At 36.5% G+C, this 18,793-nt stretch overlaps 1 protein-coding gene across 1 annotated transcript; it reads left to right on the top strand.

The window, feature by feature from the left end:
• The first annotated feature begins 1,720 nt into the window (after positions 1-1,720).
• LOC103084999 (pyruvate dehydrogenase E1 component subunit alpha, somatic form, mitochondrial) lies at positions 1,721-2,829 on the top strand. Its single transcript, XM_082931310.1, is given in 5 exon segments — positions 1,721-1,974; positions 1,976-2,076; positions 2,079-2,237; positions 2,331-2,756; positions 2,759-2,829. Coding segments are annotated over 5 exon segments (1,011 nt in total).
• Positions 2,830-18,793: the final 15,964 nt, after the last annotated feature.

The following is an 18,793-nucleotide window of genomic DNA, read 5'->3' on the forward strand; positions in this document are numbered from 1 at the left end:
GATAATGCTCCCTGGAGATCTCCAGTACCTGCAGGAATGAAAGAGAACAGCAGAGACAGGCTAACTATCAAAGAAGGAGCAAACAACACAGCAAGACCATGAATTCCAAAAGCAGAATTTTAAATTGAGTGAAAAGATGAAGCCCATTTATGATGTCTGGGTTGGGAAGGTGGGAGGAGGATGGAGTTTTAATAGATATAATAACTTTTTAACAAGCTATTTTCTTCTTCCTGCCTGAATACTATAAGAGGTATCCATGATAATACTTATAACTAGGTTAGAGAAGGCAGATGCTTTGAACATGTCATAGGGATTTGAGTGAGAATTTATTTATAAACAGGGATTTTTGTGTTTTATTTGTTTATTTACAAACAGGTGGAGGATATAAAACAAAGCATGTATTAAGGTGAATTGCTTAATAGTCTAAATAGAACAGAATCCCTGTTTATGGATGGCTTATCTGGGTACAAAATCACAAAAGCACAAAAGAGGAAAATGGTATGTGATCTTTGTAATGCTAGGCGTTAAGACTTCTTTTGTCCTATGATTAAACCAACTGCTTAAGCAAACTCTGTTGCTCTTCAGTCCAAACTGCATGTTGTTTAGTGTGTCACTTTATAGGAAGTTATGCTTTCTAATGTTTACTATATAAGGAAATATTATAAGAACATGCTTCTTGATTTCCCAGACTAAGACTGGTTCTGTTTAGATTGATATAAAAACAAGAAACAAAGCCATATGAATCTTGATATTTTCTAAGGAAACCTGTTGAAGACGTGATAGGAATAGACCAACACCCCTCCAAAAACATGTCAGAAAATAGGGATAAAATTGAACAGGATTCAGGATTACAATAAAGGGCAAGGAAAAATGCCACGTAAAAACTTGTTAGTAGCTACTTTAACCCTGATTGCTTCCTGGACACATAGAACATCCATTCCAACTACCCTTAGATCATTTCAACCCTGATTTCAATTTTCGCACACCAGGCAAAGCTTGTTATTGGGTTTAGACTTTTAATCTCAGGTAGGGATTTGTGTACCATCACGTGCCCTCCCTCACCACCAATCAGGAGACACAGGTGCTAGAATCCATAGTGTAAATGTGCATATTCTTCCGGTGCACCAACTTTTTAAAAAAAGTGTGTGTGTGTGTGTGTGTGTGTGTGTGTTTAACTTATGTAAACTACAAATAATTTGCATCTTTATTTTTACTTTAAAATAAACATGGTGTATTGTGGAGTAGGATAAAATATTCATACATATTTTAATGATTTTTAAAAAGACTTTAAAGAAATATTGGTAAGAATATCTTTGGCTTAACCTGTCAGAGCTCTTGTGTGCCTTAAGGATTGTGTTTTCTCCTCTTTTCCATTGAATACAACGTTCAGGAAGCATTACTTTAGCGTATAGCAGGGAAAAGGGACACAGATTATGATGTTTTGACAATGATGATGGCGTTAGTTAGGAATAGAGTGTAGTTCAGCCAAGTCTTCCAGGGCAAGAAACAACCTTTATTCTTAATTTTACAGTTGGAAGGCACTGTAAAAATCAGCTGATCCAGACTGCGGCCTGCGGCCCCGCACGGCATGATGTGGCCTCTGCCACCAGCACACGGTCATTGTGGTGCAGCGTGTGTTTGGGGGGTGGAGGGTCCACTGGAGACTGGGACTCAGGTGATCTTGGCAGATGGAGACTCACAGCCTCCCTGGCTGTGCTCCATGAGGAAGATGCTGGCTGCTGCTGTCTCTAGCGTGCTGTCTGTTGTCACCCAGAAGCCCGCTAACAGGGTGCTTGTGGCATCCTGTAACTATTCATATGATGCTACATTTGAGATTAAGAAATGTGATCTTTATCGGTTGGAAGAGGGTCCCCCTGTCACCGCAGTGCTCACCCGGGAGGATGGACTCAAATACTACAGGATGATGCAGAACATTTGTCGAATGGAATTGAAGGCGGATCAGTTGTAAAAACAGTGGTTTCTGTCACTTGTGTGATGGTCAGGAAGCTTGTTGTGTGGGTCTTGAGGCTGGGCTAAATCCCACGGATCATGTTGTTGCATCCTGTCAGGCTCACGGCTCATGTGTACTCGTGGACTTTCTTTCCCATCAATTCTAGCAGAGCTGACAGGTCGAAGAGGTGGCTGTGCTGAAGGAGAAGGAGGGTCAATGCATATGTATGCCAATAACTTCTATGGAGGCAATGGCATTGTCGGCGCTCAGGGACCGCTGTGAGCTGGTATTGCTCTGGCCTGTAAATATAAGGGAAACAACGAGGTGTGTTAGACTCTACATGGGAATGGTGCCGCTAATCAGGGTCAGATATCTGAAGCTTATAATATGGCAGCTGTGTGGAATTTACCTTGTATTTTCATCTGCGAGAATAACCACTATGGAATGGGAACATCTGTTGAGAGAGCAGCAGCTCTAAAGGTAGATGGAATGGAGGTTCTATGTGTTTGGGAGGCAACTAAGGTTGCAGCTGACTGTTGTAGATCTGGAAAGGGGCCCATACTGATGGAGCTGCTGACATACCATTATCATGGACACAGTATGAGTCACCCTGGAATCAGTTATCGTACACGAGAAGTTCAGAATTTAAGAAGTAAGAGCAATCCTATCATGCTTCTCAAAGATAAAATGGTAAACAACAAACTTGCCAGTATTGAAGAATTGAAGGAAACTGATGTTGAAGTGAGGAAAGGAATTGATGCTGCTGCTCAGTTTGCTATAACTGATCCTGAACCACCTTTGGAAGAATCTACAGCAATAATCCACCTTTTGAAATTCGTGGTGCAAATCAGTGGATCAGGTTTAAGTCAGTCAGTTAAAAGGAGAATATATTCATGGTCAACTTTAAGAAACTGTGTACCCAATTTTGTTAAGGAGGAATAAAACCCCTAAAACAAAAGTCTTTAAAATTTTTATTAAGAGGAATTGAGATAATTAAGAGATAATGGAAAGACATAAATGAGATCACAGAAAGATATACATTCAGTTGAGATATTACATTCAATTGTACATTATTGCATTAAAAGATACTATACAGTTAATCATTTAGTATTGTTAAAAGATAAACTGAGGCACATTAAAATTTTCAAGAGTTTATTTTGAGCATACATCAGTTAGAATCAGGCAGTCCAAACAAAAGGTGGAGTATTCTACCAACAGGAGCTGGGGGAGAGGTTTTTAGAGAGAAGCAGAGCAAGGAAATAATTTGATAGGTGATAGCTTAAGGAGCTGCCTTATTTGGGAAAGCCTAGTTGGCCGTTTGTGATTGGTTGTTCTTAAATTTCATTTGCTTTGTTTGAGTGCATTGACTCTAGCTTAGTTTTGGTTTGCTTATGTAGGCTCCCAAGACATTAGAACCACCTCAGTCTGATGGCTTCCTTGTTTAACTACTTAAACAATGTGAATATCTTAAAGATTATTTTAAATTTATACAAGTCTAGAATAGGAAAAACAGGGACTTCCCTGGTTGTCCAGTGGTTAAGACTTCACCTTCCAGTGCAGGGGGTGTGGTTTTGATCCCTGGTTGGGAAGCTAAGATCCCACATGCTTCACGGCCAAAAAACCAAAACATAAAGCAGAAACAATATTGTAACAAATTCAATAAAGACTTAAAAGAAAAATGGTCAACATCAAAAAAATCTTAAAAAAAAATAAAATAGGAAAAACAGAAAATATTATTTAACTTCCAAAATTATCTTCTGTAATAGTTCTGTTTGATTTAGCTTTATATTATTTTAGTAAATACTCTTATTTAAAGGAAAAATAGTTCTTTGATTCCTGCTCAACCCTGCTAGAGGTTTAGGTGTAAAGTAACTATTCTGAAGTTAAGAAGTAATTTCAAGCAGTACCAAAGTATCAGGACCCCTACTGCTGTGTCACTTAAAATAGTTTGCTTAAATTAACCAATTGAACACAACCTACTAAATAGTGTGCATGTGCACCCACACATGCGTGAATATTCAGTATTGATGCTGAAGTGACTTAACATTGACCATTTTTCCAATAAAACATGATATATAACAGAGCAGGGGGAGATAGGACAGGACATTTTTTCATGTACTTAATTGCAATATTTTTATTTATCAATTTAAAGGAAAAATGTTGTACCTAATTGCAATATTTATATTTATCAATTTAAAGGAAAAATGTAAGCAAAGTTAAAATCTAGAGGAAAACTGCATTTTGCTTTAATCTTCCAGTGAAAGCTACTCTTATTTTACAATCCATTTGTACCGTTATTCCATACTTTAAAGAAATCTTAGTAAATTTCAGACTGAAAATAAATGAACAGATATGATGACACCAAAGGAGTTAAGCAGAGGAGGTGGTATTAATAAAAAATTGAAAATAAAATCTGCCTTGGCCAGAACTGAGCATTCACAGATAACTTTTTGCATGAGAAAATCTAACTTGGATCATACAGGTTTGGTTTTCTCTATAGTCCAATACCATGTCAATTAACAAGTCATGACAGTGAAAACATCTTTACTTGGTTATATTTACCAAATGACCTAAAGTCCTATTGAGCATGATGTTTGACATACCTTACTCCTCTGAGATAGACTCACTGAAATCAGAAATCAGAATTTGCCTGTGACTTAAGAAATAGTTTGCAGGGGCTTCCCTGGTGGCACAGTGGTTGAGAGTCTGCCTGCCGATGCAGGGGACGTGGGTTCGTGCCCCGGTCCGGGAGGATCCCACATGCTGCGGAGCGGATGGGCCTGTGAGCCATGAAAAAAAAAAAAAAAAAAAAAAAAAAAAAAAGAAATAGTTTGCAGATAACACCAAAAGTTGTTAAAGGTTAAAACCCATCACAAGAAAAAAAAAATTGTGACTGTGTGTGGTGATGGATGTCTAACTAGATTTATTGTGGTTATCATTTCATAATACATACACATATTGAATCATTATGTTGTACACCTGACAGTAATATCATGTTATATGTGAATTATATCTCAGTTTTTTAAAAAAAGTTAAAACCTTTTCTTTACATCATCTGCTTCTACAAATAAAAGCTTAGATACTTTCTAAGAACTCTAACAGAAAACCAAAATCTTAGAGGCCTGTGAGTCCATAAACATAAGAACATATATGTGGATGCTTAATCTCCATACCTTTCCCCAAATAGGTTTAAACAAGTAAGATAACCTCAACATTCTAAATTCAGAAAGCAGAGATAAGCATCAATTTGTTTATAAATCAATGATATTACTAGTTAATGTGTTTTGGTTATGCAGCTTCAGTTCAGAGGTGACTTGATTGAATCTCTTTCATCAAAAACAAAGTAATTCATAAGATGGTCAAAATAATCACATTCTTTGAATGACAAAGAATTCTTCTACTTTTTATTTATTTTGATATACTTATATTTCCATAAACTTGCAAGTGGAAGATAAGCTGCTCAATTAAAGCTATTTTGTGTAGACAATATACAGAAATCATTTTCAATTTTTGTTTATGGATTTTGTTTATAAATTTTTATTATGGATTCTTTTAATGTCAGTAAAACTTATCAGTTATACAAATAACTGATTAGATATGAAATCATCATAAACCAAGGAACACAGACACTTCATTTCAGGAAAAAAGTCCAGTCTTACTATAGCAGAAGAAAAACATACATTTATCACAATACAAGTTTCAAATTCCATTAAAGCACAGAGTTTTGAATATTTTCTATATTAAAAAAATGCACAGGCATTTATGTGTATATTCATGATTGTAATTTAATCATATCATTGGTTGCACACAATTCTGTAAGGATACAAAAAAAAAAAAGAAAAGAAAAGAAACAAAAATCCGTGTTGTTTTCATTTAGGTCAAGGAATAAATTAATAATAGCAATTTATTTACCAAATGTAAATCAAGTGTAGAAATCCAGCAGTGGGATTCTATTTCCTGTCTAAAGTACTATGCCACTTAGTCTATTTTATCCACATATTAGAAGACATAATAAACCATGATGGTCATAAGAATTAAATAGTTGCAACAATGCTGGAATATCTGAGAGAAGGAAGAGTTCCTAATATCTTAATCTTTATGATACTCTATAAAGGTAAAGGATAGTGTGCATATCTGTGGAATGAGATAAGAAAGGAAGGAGGTTAAGTATATAAAGGAGATACTTAGAACCTTAGAATTACACTTATTTTAAAAAATTGACATGTCTGCCAATCTAACATACAAAAAACAGAGCAGATATTAGTGAAATGTAATCTGATAATTTGTGAGAAAGTGCTAGTTTAAAAAAATTGAAATACAAGTCATATACCATAAAATTCATCCTTTTAAAAGTATACAATTCAGTGGTTTTTAGTATGTTCACAGAGTTGTGTAGCCATTACCACTATCTAATTCCAAAATATTTTTATCATCCCAAAGAGATAACCCATACCCATCAGTCACTCCTGATTTCTTTTCATCCTCTGGAAAGTACAAGTCTGCTTTCTGTCTCTGGATTTGCCTATTCTGGACATTTCATATAAATCATACAACATGTGCTCTATTGTGTCTGCCTTCTTTCACTTAGCATAATGTTTTCATTTTGCTGTAGCATACATCAGTATTATATTCCTACCATTGAGAAGTAGGATCTGTGTTCCTTCCCCTTGGATATCTGGTGGGCTTATAACTGCTCTGACCAACAGAGAGCAGCAGAAATGATGCTGTAGAGAGGGCGCAAGACGTAAGAAACAGGCAGGTTTTGCTTCATGTCTCTTGGAACCTTCTCTCTGGGAGTTGTGATTCTCCAGTTAAGAAGTTCAAATACACTGAGAGTCCCCTGCTAGAGACTGTACGGGCAGGCACTCTGGTTACCAGTCCCAGCTGGCTCAACCTTCAGCCAGACCTGCAAAGACAACAGGTATGTGAGTGAAGGCCATCTTGGACCCACCAGATAGCCCGTTTGCCAGCTGAAAACCACAACAATGTCTTGAAGGATCAGTGGGATCACTAGCCAAAATCTGCCCAGATTCTTAATGTACAAAAGCACAAGAAAAACAACGTGGTTGCTTTTAAGAGTCTAATTGTTGAGGTACTTTGTTACACAGCAATAGACTCAGCAGAAATGAAAATTATATTGCTTAGTCCAAGCCAGGTGTGTCAGGAGAACAGGTGAGGATTAGTAAACCAAGTCAGAATCAGAAAGCCCATAGGATGTATCAGTGCAGAGTTTCAAAATTTAGAAGTAGCAAGGAAAAGATGCAAGTCCTCAATAGAAATAAAATCTAGGAACAAAATTACAACTGTTCAAAACATATTTTTCCACCATCAAGGTTGGTTTTCACGTGAACTAAAGCATAACATTGTGTCTTGAGGATTTTATAGTAAAATACTGTCAACCATTGGTCAAGAAACACATTGCTGTGAACTGCAATTTCACTGACTGAGGCTTGTCTAGAGTCCAGAAGGAAGTTTTCTCTTGATTGGTAAGTTTTAGGCCTTGATGAGTCAAAGCCAGCACTTGAAATGCCAACGCAATGTGGGAGCAAGTCGTTACGAGTTCACAGCTATTCGTGACTAGTCTACCCAGTTAATGAAGAGGAATCCAGGAAGCTAAGGGCTCAAGACTAACAGAACCTGAGAGGTAAAGCTGGAAGGAAGTCAGGAACTGAATCAAACTGGTAGGTATAGACAAGGAGAGAGACATTAGGACTAAACCAGAGGCAAGGAAAATGAGGCGGAAATATGTAACAAATAGGTTTGCATATTGGTGACCTTTGTGTTATCACGGAGGTCAATATCTATTGGATGAATTGAGTCAGCAGCATCTCACGTAATGACAGGCCCTTTAGAACCTAATGCTTTCTGATCAGCATCACTTGGTCTGAAAGCAGCCCTGTCTTTATGTGACATGGAAATAAAGTCTGGACCTCAGTGGCATTTACATCTGGGTTCAAATCATGGCACTGTCACCTTTGAAAAATGGTACCTTGAGAAAGTGACTTAACTCTCTGTGTGTCCACTTCTTCATCTGTAATAAGGCTGACCCAAATGACTGTTGTAAAAGTTAAACAAAGAAGTAAAATAACATCTAACTTAGTTCCAGGTATACCCAAGGTGACCAATAAATGGAAATTTCTGGTCCATAGGAAGAGAGAACTGTTCACTGAGAAAAAAGACAAAAAGTTGAAGAGTCTACCTCATCTGAAATGAATTTTTAAAATCTTCAGTTTTATATAGATAGCTAGGTGTAAGGATTCCAGTGGTCAGAAGAAAGACCCTCATGTGGAATGTATTTTTGCAATTTCAGCCACCCTCTGTTTTCTCATGATCCTCTCACTTTTGACAAGTAATTCTCCTGCAGCCAGCATTAGATATAGAAAATAGTAATGAAGGGCCAGCAGGTTTGGACAGTAAGACCATGTAGGAGTAATGGAACTGCCCAGTTTGCACCCAAACTTTCTTCAGAATTGTGCTCTATTGCTCTATTAACTATAGTAAAGCATGCTGATATTATGCAGACACTATTTTGGTAGAATCACGGGTGGGAAATACAGATTTTGCCATTCTATTATAAATGACTACAGATAATCTAATACTAGCGATTCCTTAAAAATCAGCCACACTCTTCCTATTTTAGATCCCTTTTAGGGAATGCTCCCAAATATTAATAAAAACAATGATCTGCTCAACCAAAACTCTCCATTCAATCAGTATTATAATTCTTTCTCATTGACTTAATTTGTGTCTGTTTGATCCATGAGGCTGATCTATATAGTGAAGAGCAAAGATGAGAGGTCTCTGTACTGGAATTTGAGAAAGAGAGATGGAAATTTTCCACCGACTTTTATGCACAGAATAGAGCACAATCAAATTAGAAAATGGTGAAGAGCAACAAAGGGTTCATACAATACTTTCCTTTTGACAGGCCAATAAATACTCAAACTGAATAATTTACCAAAAGAAAAAGAGCCCACTCAAACCTCATGACCTTTTGAACAATGAGGAAGAGTTCAATTATCCACAAATGTTCTATTAGAAGTCAGCTTTCCAGGCTGCAGTGCTATTTCAGCAGTCATATATTAGAATTATTAAAGAGGGAGAATATTGCCTATGTAGTTTCTGTGTCCTGCTATAGTTTAAATTACCTTCTTTTTAAAAGCCAACTGCCACACAAAGTAGGACTTTGACCAAAAAAAAAAAAGAAAAAAGTAGGAGGAAGCAATTATTTTAATAATGGTTCTAGTGAGTTTGAGCTATTAGATTTCACCGGAACACTTTATTTGCAAATTGCTAAAGTGATACTGTCACTTTAGAAAATATATAATTTGCTTCCATTAGAGACTTAGAGTAACTTTCCAATAGTACCCAGAGAATTTCTCCATCACCATCCATGTAGACTGCAGTGCTGCTGAGTGCACAGCTCATTATTTCCTTGAGGTAGTCTGGGTTCCAGGAACTGGAGAGCTTTTTCTTTCACTGATATCTTGTAAAATCTTACAGCTTCCCTTACACGTAAGGCTGTAGAAATCATGTGGGATATCACAAAATTTGGAACCAAATCATCAGAGTTTACTACCAGAATGAAAGTATCAATACATTATGAACTCAGTTAGTTCTTGTGGAAGTGACATTTTTTGGTGATTTAAATTTATCTTCAAAAATCCTTTGTCAGTCTTCACATTATCTTTTGATATTCTTCTTGATCCTTTATGTATTTTGCTATATCTTTTTGAATTGTTGAGATTTGAACCAAGGGATCTACAAAAAAAAAAAAAAAAAAAAAAAAAAAAACGAATTCTGACACACACATCTAAAGATAGTAGAAGCACAGTTTCACTATTTTGACACTGAATGATTATTTATTCACTGAATTAGGCTAACTGAGGAAAAAGAACTGAATTCTTATCAGAGCAGAGTTAACTGAACTCTCAAATATACCTGAGGTCAGACCCAACTGAGGTTGACTCTTGTCATTTCTGGCTGTGTCATCTTGGGTGAGTTATGTTCCTTTCTCAGTCATTCTTTACTACTCTGTAGAAAAGGGGAGTATCACACTTGCCTTGCAGTGCTGTTGTGAGGATTGGAAATAACATCATAAAATGTTTATTGCTTGACACCTATTAAGTGCGCCAAATGGTACTTATATTTTCCCTTCTCTTCCGCTTCTTCTCTTTCCCTCCTGTTGAAAGCTTGATTTTTCTCACAAACCTCTACCAAAAAAAAAACATTGTTTGTCTCTTACCTTTCACACATGTCATTTAGATTTTGAATCTGTCATCCCAAAAGTTTAGTCATGATTTTTATTCAGTGATTCCAGGAACTCACTAAGCATTGCTCTTATTGCATTATACAGGTCATCAGTGGAAAATTAAAATGTCACCTGGTCTGTAAATTGAGTTTACTGCATATTTTGTGTAGGCGTGTGCTGCTAAGAGTGTGGCTTACCTATCCTTATTATCCAGACTACTTATTCACATTGAACTACCCTGTTTTCTAATAACCCTACTGCATTTTATTTTGTCAAATTTTAGTATGAAACATAGCACTTGCCATAAAGATTTTATTAGCATGAAACCTTTCAAATCTCTAAAATGCTATGAACCTTACATATATTAGCTAATTTAGAAAGAAATTCATCATATGCACAATAACCTTTACATATGTGTCAATGTTTCCTTAGAGGATAAATTTGCTCTTTTTATTCCTAAATAAGGACTTTATTTTCACGTTCATTGAAAACATTAAGGAGCAGGTGGCAACATTCTGTCAAGTTAAAGGAGCCTCATTGCAAACACTCTATTTATTAACATTATTCACAGTTTCTGTCCTAAACAGCTTTAAACTACTTACTATTCACCATAAGGGTATAAAACATGCAGTGGAGCTTCAAAATCAATGACATGTTGCCCTCTATCCAATGTTGTTCTTTGGCAAAGAGAAAGAGCTGCTTCTCAAACTCAGCATGGCAGTTTTTAATTCACACTTAAATTTCCGCTTGAAGAGGCAAGCCAAAACAAACTAGTCCTCTCTGAGATGCACCCTGGGAATAAGTGCCCTCCCAACTTTAATAATTATCTGAGAAGAGTCTTTCCCCCACTCCCCTTTTCCATCTGAATAGGAGTTGCCTATTAGGACCTGGTTGTTTTCTAGTCCTTTATTTGCATAATTCACAGATGTCAACCTGCTGACTATTCTGTCCCATAGAATTATAGTCTTTGTTTGCTGAGTAAATTTTCTCTTTGCAGTTATAATTAGGGAAACACTATATAAAAGTTGTAAGATGAAATGACTATCAGCATTTAGATAGATAGATGGACAGATATTACATTTTTAGTTAATAATATTCTGATTCAAGACTGCTTTTTCTTTTCTAAATTAACCTATGTGCATGCTTGCTAAACAGTATGTATATTTAGGAAAGCTTTATTTAAACATAGATAGCTTCAGGCTATGTAAATATTTGTTATTGTCACCTCATTCATCTTTAAAAACACACTACTGTAAAAGGAAATATATCATTATTTAGTTACAGAGCTTGGTAATAGAAACAAGAAACTATGGTTTTTGTATCCACCCACAGTTGTTTCTCAATGATTACATGGATATTAGGTACAGTTTTTCCTTCCCCATTTGATATTCTATGCAATTCAGCCTAATTCTTCAAATATCAAATGTTTTTAATATATTTTTGTATTTTTGTTACCTAAGTTCCTAACAAAGTATTTTTCAGAAGAAAGTGATACACAGGGGCCTTGGTACTACAATTAAAACAGACACATGTTTGAATCACACAGGGTTTCAAAGATGATCAAATATAGTAAAGTGGGGAGAAAACGGTTCTTTTTTTTTAAACTTTTTATTTTATATTGGAGTATAGCCGATCAACAATGTTGTGATAGTTTCAGGTGCACAGCAAAGCGACTCAGCCATACATATACATGTATCCTTTCTCCCTCAGGCTCCCCTCCTACCCAGGCTGCCACATAACATTGAGCAGAGTTCCCTGTGCTATACAGTAGGTCCTTGTTGGTTATCCTTTTTAAATATGGCAGTATGTACATGTCGATCCCAAACTCCCTAACTGCCCCTTCCCTCCCCACTTCCCCCCTGGTAACTATAAGTTCATTCTCTAAGTCTGTGAGCCCATTTCTATTTTGTAAATACACTCATTTGTATGATTTCTTTTTGATTCCACATAAAAATGATATCGTACAATATTTCTCTTTCTCTGTCTGACTTACTTCACTCAGTATGACAATCTCTAAGTCCACCCATTTGCTGCAGATGGCATTATTTCGTTTTTTTTTATGGCTGAGTAATATTCCATTGTATACATGTGCATCTTCTTTATCCATTCCTCTGTCAATGGACATTTAGGTTGTTTCCATGTTTTGGCTATTTTAAACAGTGCTGCAATGAACATTGGGGTGCATGTATCCTTTCGGACCTTGTTTTTCTCTGGATATATGCCAGGAGTGGGATTGCAGGGTCATATGGTAGTATGGAAACACAAAAGAGCCCGAATAGCCAAAGCAATCTTGAGAAAGAAAAATGGAGCTGGAAGAATTGGGCTCCCTGACTTCAGACTATACTACAAAGCTATAGTCATCAAAACAGTGTGGTATTGGCACAAAAATAGAACTATAGATCAATGGAACAGGATAGAAACCCCAGAAATAAACCCATGCATCTATGGTCAATTAATCTATGACAAAGGAAGCAAGACTATACAATGGTGGAAAGACAATCTCTTCAACAAATGGTGCTGGGAAAAGTGGACAGTTACATGTAAAAAAAAAAAATGAAATTAGATCATTCTTTAACACCATACACAAAAATAAGATGAAAATAGATTAAAGACCTAAATGTGAGACCAGACACTATAAAATTCCTAGAGGAATACATAAGCAGAACACTTTTTGACATAAATCTCAGCAATATCTTTTCTGATCTGTATCCCAGAGCAATGGAAATAAAACCAAAAATAAACAGATGGGACCTAATTAAACTCAAAAGCTTTTGCACAGCAAAGGAAACCATAAACAAAACAAAAAGACAAACCATAGAATGGGAGAAAATATTTGCAAATGATGTGACCAACAAGGGATTAGTCTCCAAAATCTACCAACAGCTCATGTGGCTTAATATCATCAAAACAAACAACCCAATCAAAAAAATGGGCAGAAGACCTAAATAGACATTTTTCCAAGGAAGACATACAGATGGCCAAGAGGCACACGAAAAGATGTTCAGCTTTGCTAATGATTAGAGAAATGCAAATCAAAACCACAATGAGATATCACCTCACACTAGTCAAAATGGCTATCATCAAAAAATCCACAAACAATAAGTGCTGGAGAGGGTGTGGAGAGAAGGGAACCCTCCTGCACTGTAGGTGGGAATGTAAATTGGTGCAGCCACTATGGAGAACAATATGGATGTTCCTTAAAAAACTACATATAGAGCTACCATATGACCCTGGGAGAAAACAGTTCTGAACAGTATATTCATCTACAGTAGTATATTAGGAAGCAATAATTTGGGTTTCAACACATACAGTGAAGAAAATTTTGATTCACAAATATTTTGCTCAAGTGGTATATTTCTGGAGTTTTATTACATTTAAAGTTTTCTCTGTTCTTTCAGTTTGCTGTAGATTGGTCCACCCAATGGCTGATGACTAGTTTTTGAACACTGAAGTGTAGGCAAAGTTCACTGCATTGAAGTTGTTACTGAACTCGGGTTTGGCTGCTGACTGATCAAAAGCCAATAATTCAAGAAGAAAGTGTCAATAGAAAGGAAAGGTGCTTTAATCAGAAAAGCCAGCAATCTGGGGGAGAAGGTAGAATCACGTCCCAAGACTAACTCCAAAGAGTCTACTCAGCCATGACAGTTTTTAAAGGGAAAAATGGGGGAGGGGGGAGAATATCAGTGAATCACTGAGGTAGGAGGTTGGGGTCTGCATCATTCTGCATTGCGTGTGGACTGGCTGGCTCTGTCTTCAGATGTTATCTTGCCTGCCTGATCTGCCTGCAGGATTGCTAAGGGGGCTGTGGCAGGTAGGGAGCTTAGCCATTCTTTAACTACTTAGTTCTTCATTCTTATTTATTTTATCTAGGAAAAGAAACAACAGGTTAAGCAAGGCATGGTGTGCATTCAGGAGAGTATAAGTCAAAGAGTTATTATTTAAACGGCCTAGTGATCTCATTTCTGTAATTCGGTTCTTTCAAGGTCATAGGGGGACAGAAATAGGCAAAGCGGAAAGGGGCAAAAGAGCTGCTTTAAAAGTGTAGGCAAAACTCACTGCATTTTTTCATTTTTATAACAATTTTGGATGAGGATTCTTGGAAGTGTAAGTTGACATTAATGACCGTATGTCACAGCATGGTTTTGTAAACACAGTTAAATAGTAGTGAACATTAATTCTTAATGTAAAAGCAGATTTTTGGCCAGGATTCAGCAGCCTCTTAATTCATTTTTTAAAATAAGTTGTTTTTTAATGTATAGAAAATTTTAATTGAATTGCTATATAGAAAAATGGGGTCTCTGATAGTAAACATGTGCAATCATAGTTATGGTTTCCATTTTTCTTGATGGTGGCAAATTTATACATGGTACAAGCTAATCAGAATGTTGCATTATCTTTCCATTATATATATGTTAATATTTTATATGTGCAAATAATACAGAAGTTGGGGTCAATACCACTCTCTTACACTTGCAGAGTATTGGAATATCAGTGCCTCACCAAGAAAATTCACTTTTTTTTTTATTCGAGTGTAGTTGCTTTACAATATTATACTAGTTTATACTGTACAGCAGAGTGAATTGGCTATATGTACACATATATACCCTCTTTTTTGGATTTCCTTCTCATTTAGGTCACCGCAGAGCACTGAGTAGAGTTCCCTGTAGTATACAGTAAGTTCTCATTAGTTATCTATTTTATACATAGTATCAACAGTGAATATATGTCAATCCCAATCTCCCAATTCATCCCACCTGCCTTTCCCCCTTGGTATCCATACGTTTGTTATCTATGTCTGTGTCTCTATTTCTGCCTGGTAAATAAGATAGTCTATACAAATTTTTTTAGATTCCACATATGTGTGGGCACCCTTGTCTTGTTCCTGTCATATACAACCTTTATTATGTTGAGGTAGGTTCCCTCTATACCCACTTTCTGGAGAGTTTTTATCATAAATGGGTGCAGAATTTTTTTTTTAACATCTTTATTGGAGCATAATTGCTTTATAGTAGTGTGTTACCTTCTGCTCTATAACAAAGTGAATCAGTATACATATACATATCTCTTCCCTCTTATGTCTCCCTCCCACCCTCCCTATTCTACCCCTCAAGGTGGTCACAAAGAACTGAGCTGATCTCCCTGTGCTATGTGGCTGCTTCCCACTAGCTAGCTATTTTACATTCGGTAGTGTGTATAAGTCCATGTCACTCTTTCACTTCGTCTCAGCTTACCCTTTCCCCTTCCCCTGTCCTCAAGTCCATTCTCTACGTCTGCATCTTTATTCCTGTCCTGCCCTTAGGTTCTTAAGAACTGTTTTTTTTTTTTTTTTTTTTTTTAAGATTCCATATATATGTGTTAGCATACGGTATTTGTTTTTCTCTTTCTGACTTACTTCACTCTGTATGAACAGACTCAAGGTCCATCCACCTCACTACAAATAACTCAATTTCATTTATTTTTATGGCTGGGTAATATACCATTGTATATATGTGCCACATCTTCTTTATACATTCCTCTGTCGATGGACACTTGGGTTCCTTCCATGTCCTGGCTATTGTAAATAGAGCTGCAGTGAACATTGTGGTACATGACTCCTTCTGAATTATGGTTTTCTCAGGGTGTATGCCCAGTAGTGGGATTACTGGGTCATATGGTAGTTAGTTCTATATTTAGTTTTTTAGGAACTTCCATACTGTTCTCCATAGTGCCTGTATCAATTTTCATTACCACCAACAGTGCAAGCGGGTTCTCTTTTCTCCACACCCTCTCCAGCATTTACTGTTTGTAGATTTTTTTGATCATGTCTATTCTTACTGGTGTGAGGTGATACCTCATTGTAGTTTTTTTGTTTTTTTTTCTTGCGTTATGCGGGCCTCTCACTGTTGTGGCCTCTCCCATTTGAGGAGCACAGGCTCCGGATGCGTAGGCTCAGTGGCCATGGCTCACGGGCCCAGCCGCTCCACGGCATGTGGGATCTTCCCGAAACGGGGCACGAACCCGCGTCTCCTGCATCGGCAGGCGGACTCTCAAGCACTGTGCCACCAGGGAAGCCCCTCATTGTAGTTTTGATTTGCATTTCTCTAATGATTAATGATGTTGAGCATACTTTCATTTGTTTGTTGTCAATCTGTATATCTTCTTTGGAGAAATGTCTATATAGGTCTTCTGCCCATTTTTGGATTCGGTTTTTTTTTTTTTCATATTGAGCTGCAGGGACTGCTTGTATATTTTGGAGATTATTGCTTTGTCAGTTGCTTCATTTGCAAATATTTTCTCCCATTCTGAGGGTTGTCTTTTGGTCTTGTTTATGATTTCCTTTGCTGTGCAAAAGCTTTTAAGTTTCATTAGGTCCCATTTGTTTATTTTTGTTTTTATTTCCATTTCTCTAGGAGGTGGGTCAAAAAGGATCGTACTGTGATTCATGTCATAGAATGTTCTTCCTATGTTTTCCTCTCAGAGTTTTATAGTGTCTGGCCTTACATTTAGGTCTTTAATCAATTTTGCGTTTATTTTTGTGTATGGTTTTAGGGAGTATTCTAATTTCATTCTTTTACAGGTAGCTGTCCAGTTTTCCCAGCACCACTTATTGAAGAGGCTGTCTTTTCTCCATTGTATATTCTTGCCTCCTTTATCAAAAATAAGGTGACCATATGTGCATGGGTTTATCTCATGGCTTTCTGTCATGTTCTATTGATCCATATTTCTGTTTTGGGGCCAGTACCATAATGTCTTGGTTACTGTAGCTTTATAGTATAGTCTAAAGTCAGGGAGCCTGATTCCTCCAGCTCCGTTTTTCTTTCTCAAGATTGCTTTGGCTATTCAGGTCTTTTGTGTTTCCATGAACACAAAAGACCATTGGTAAATTGTCTGTGAAAAATGCCATTGGTAGTTTGATAGTGATTACACTGAATCTGTGGATTGTAGATAGAAAGTCAACTTTCATCAGTGTCTTATAGTTTTCTGCATACAGGTCTTTTGTCTCCTTAGGTAGGTTTATTCCTAGATATTTTATTCTCTTTGTTGCAACGGTAAATGGGAGTGTTTCCTTAATTTCTCTTTCAGATTTGTCACCATTAGTGTATAGGAATGCAAGAGATTTCTGTGCATTAATTTTGTATCCTACTACTTTACCAGATTCATTGATTAGCTCTTGTAGTTTTCTGGTAGTATCTTTAGGATTCTGTATGTATAGTATTATGTCATCTGCAAAGAGTGACAGCTTTACTTCTTCTTTTCCTGTTTGGATTCCTTTTATTGCTTTTTCTTCTCTGATTGCTGTGGCTAAAACTTCCAAATCTATGTTGAATAATAGTGGTGAGAGTGGGCAACCGTGTCTTCTTCCTGATCTTAGTGGAAATGGTTTCAGTTTTTCACCATTGAGAACAATGTTGCCTGTGGGTTTTTCATATATGGCCTTTATTATGTTGAGATAAGTTCCCTCTTTGCTTACTTTTTGGAGGGTTTTTATCATAAATGGGTGTTGAATTTTGTTGAAAACTTTTTCTGCATTTATTGAGATGATCATATGGTTTTTCTCCTTCAATTTGTTAATATGGTGTATCACATTGATTGATATGCGTATATTGAAGAATCCTTGCATTCCTGGGATAAACCCCAATTGATGATGGTGTATGATCCTTTTCACGTGCTGTTGGATTCTGTTTTCTAGTATTTTTTGGAGGATTTTTGCATCTGTGTTCATCAGTGATATTGGCCTGTAGTTTTCTTTCTTTGTGACATCTTTGTTTGGTTTTGGTATCAGGGTGATGGTGGCCTCATAGAATGAGTTTGGGAGTGGTCCTTCCTCAGCTATATTGTGGAAGAGTTTGAGAAGGATAGGTGTTAGCTCTTCTCTAAGTGTTTGATAGAAGTCGCCTGTGAAGCCATCTGGTCCTGGGCTTTTGTTTGTCGGAATATTTTTAATCACAGTCTCAATTTCATTTTTTTGTGATTGGTCTGTTTATATTTTCTATTTCTTCCTGGTTCAGTCTCAGAAGGTTGTGCTTTTCTAAGAGTTTGTCCATTTCTTCCAGGTTGTCCATTGTATTGGCATATAGTTGCTTGTAGTAATCCCTCATGATCTTTTGTATTTCTACAGTGTCAGTTTTTACTTCTCCTTTTTCATTTCTAATTCTATTGATTGGAGTCTTCTCCCTTTTTTTCTTGATGAGTCTGGCTAATGGTTTATCAATTTTGTTTATCTTCTCAAAGAACCAGCTTTTAGTTTTATTGATCTTTGCTAATGTTTTCTTCATTTCTATTTCATTTATTTCTGCTCTGATCTTTATGATTTCTTTCATTCTTCTGACTTTGGGTTTTGTTTGTTCTTCTTTCTCTAATTGCTTTAGGTGTAAGGTTAGGTTGTTTATTTGTGATTTTTCTTGTTTCTTGAGGTAGGATTGTATTGCTCTAAAATTCCCTCTTAGAACTGCTTTTGCTGCATCCCATAAGTTTTGGGTCGTCGTGTTTTCATTGTCATTTGTTTCTAGGTATTTTTTGATTTCCTGTTGATTTCTTCAGTGATCTCTTGGTTATTTGGTAGTGTATTGTTTAGCCTCCCTGTGTTTGTATTTTTTATAGACTTTTTCCTG

Source organism: Lipotes vexillifer, unplaced genomic scaffold (genome assembly GCF_000442215.2).
Source record: "Lipotes vexillifer unplaced genomic scaffold, Lipotes_vexillifer_v1.1 scaffold49, whole genome shotgun sequence".
Taxonomy (NCBI): Eukaryota; Metazoa; Chordata; class Mammalia; order Artiodactyla; family Lipotidae; genus Lipotes; species Lipotes vexillifer.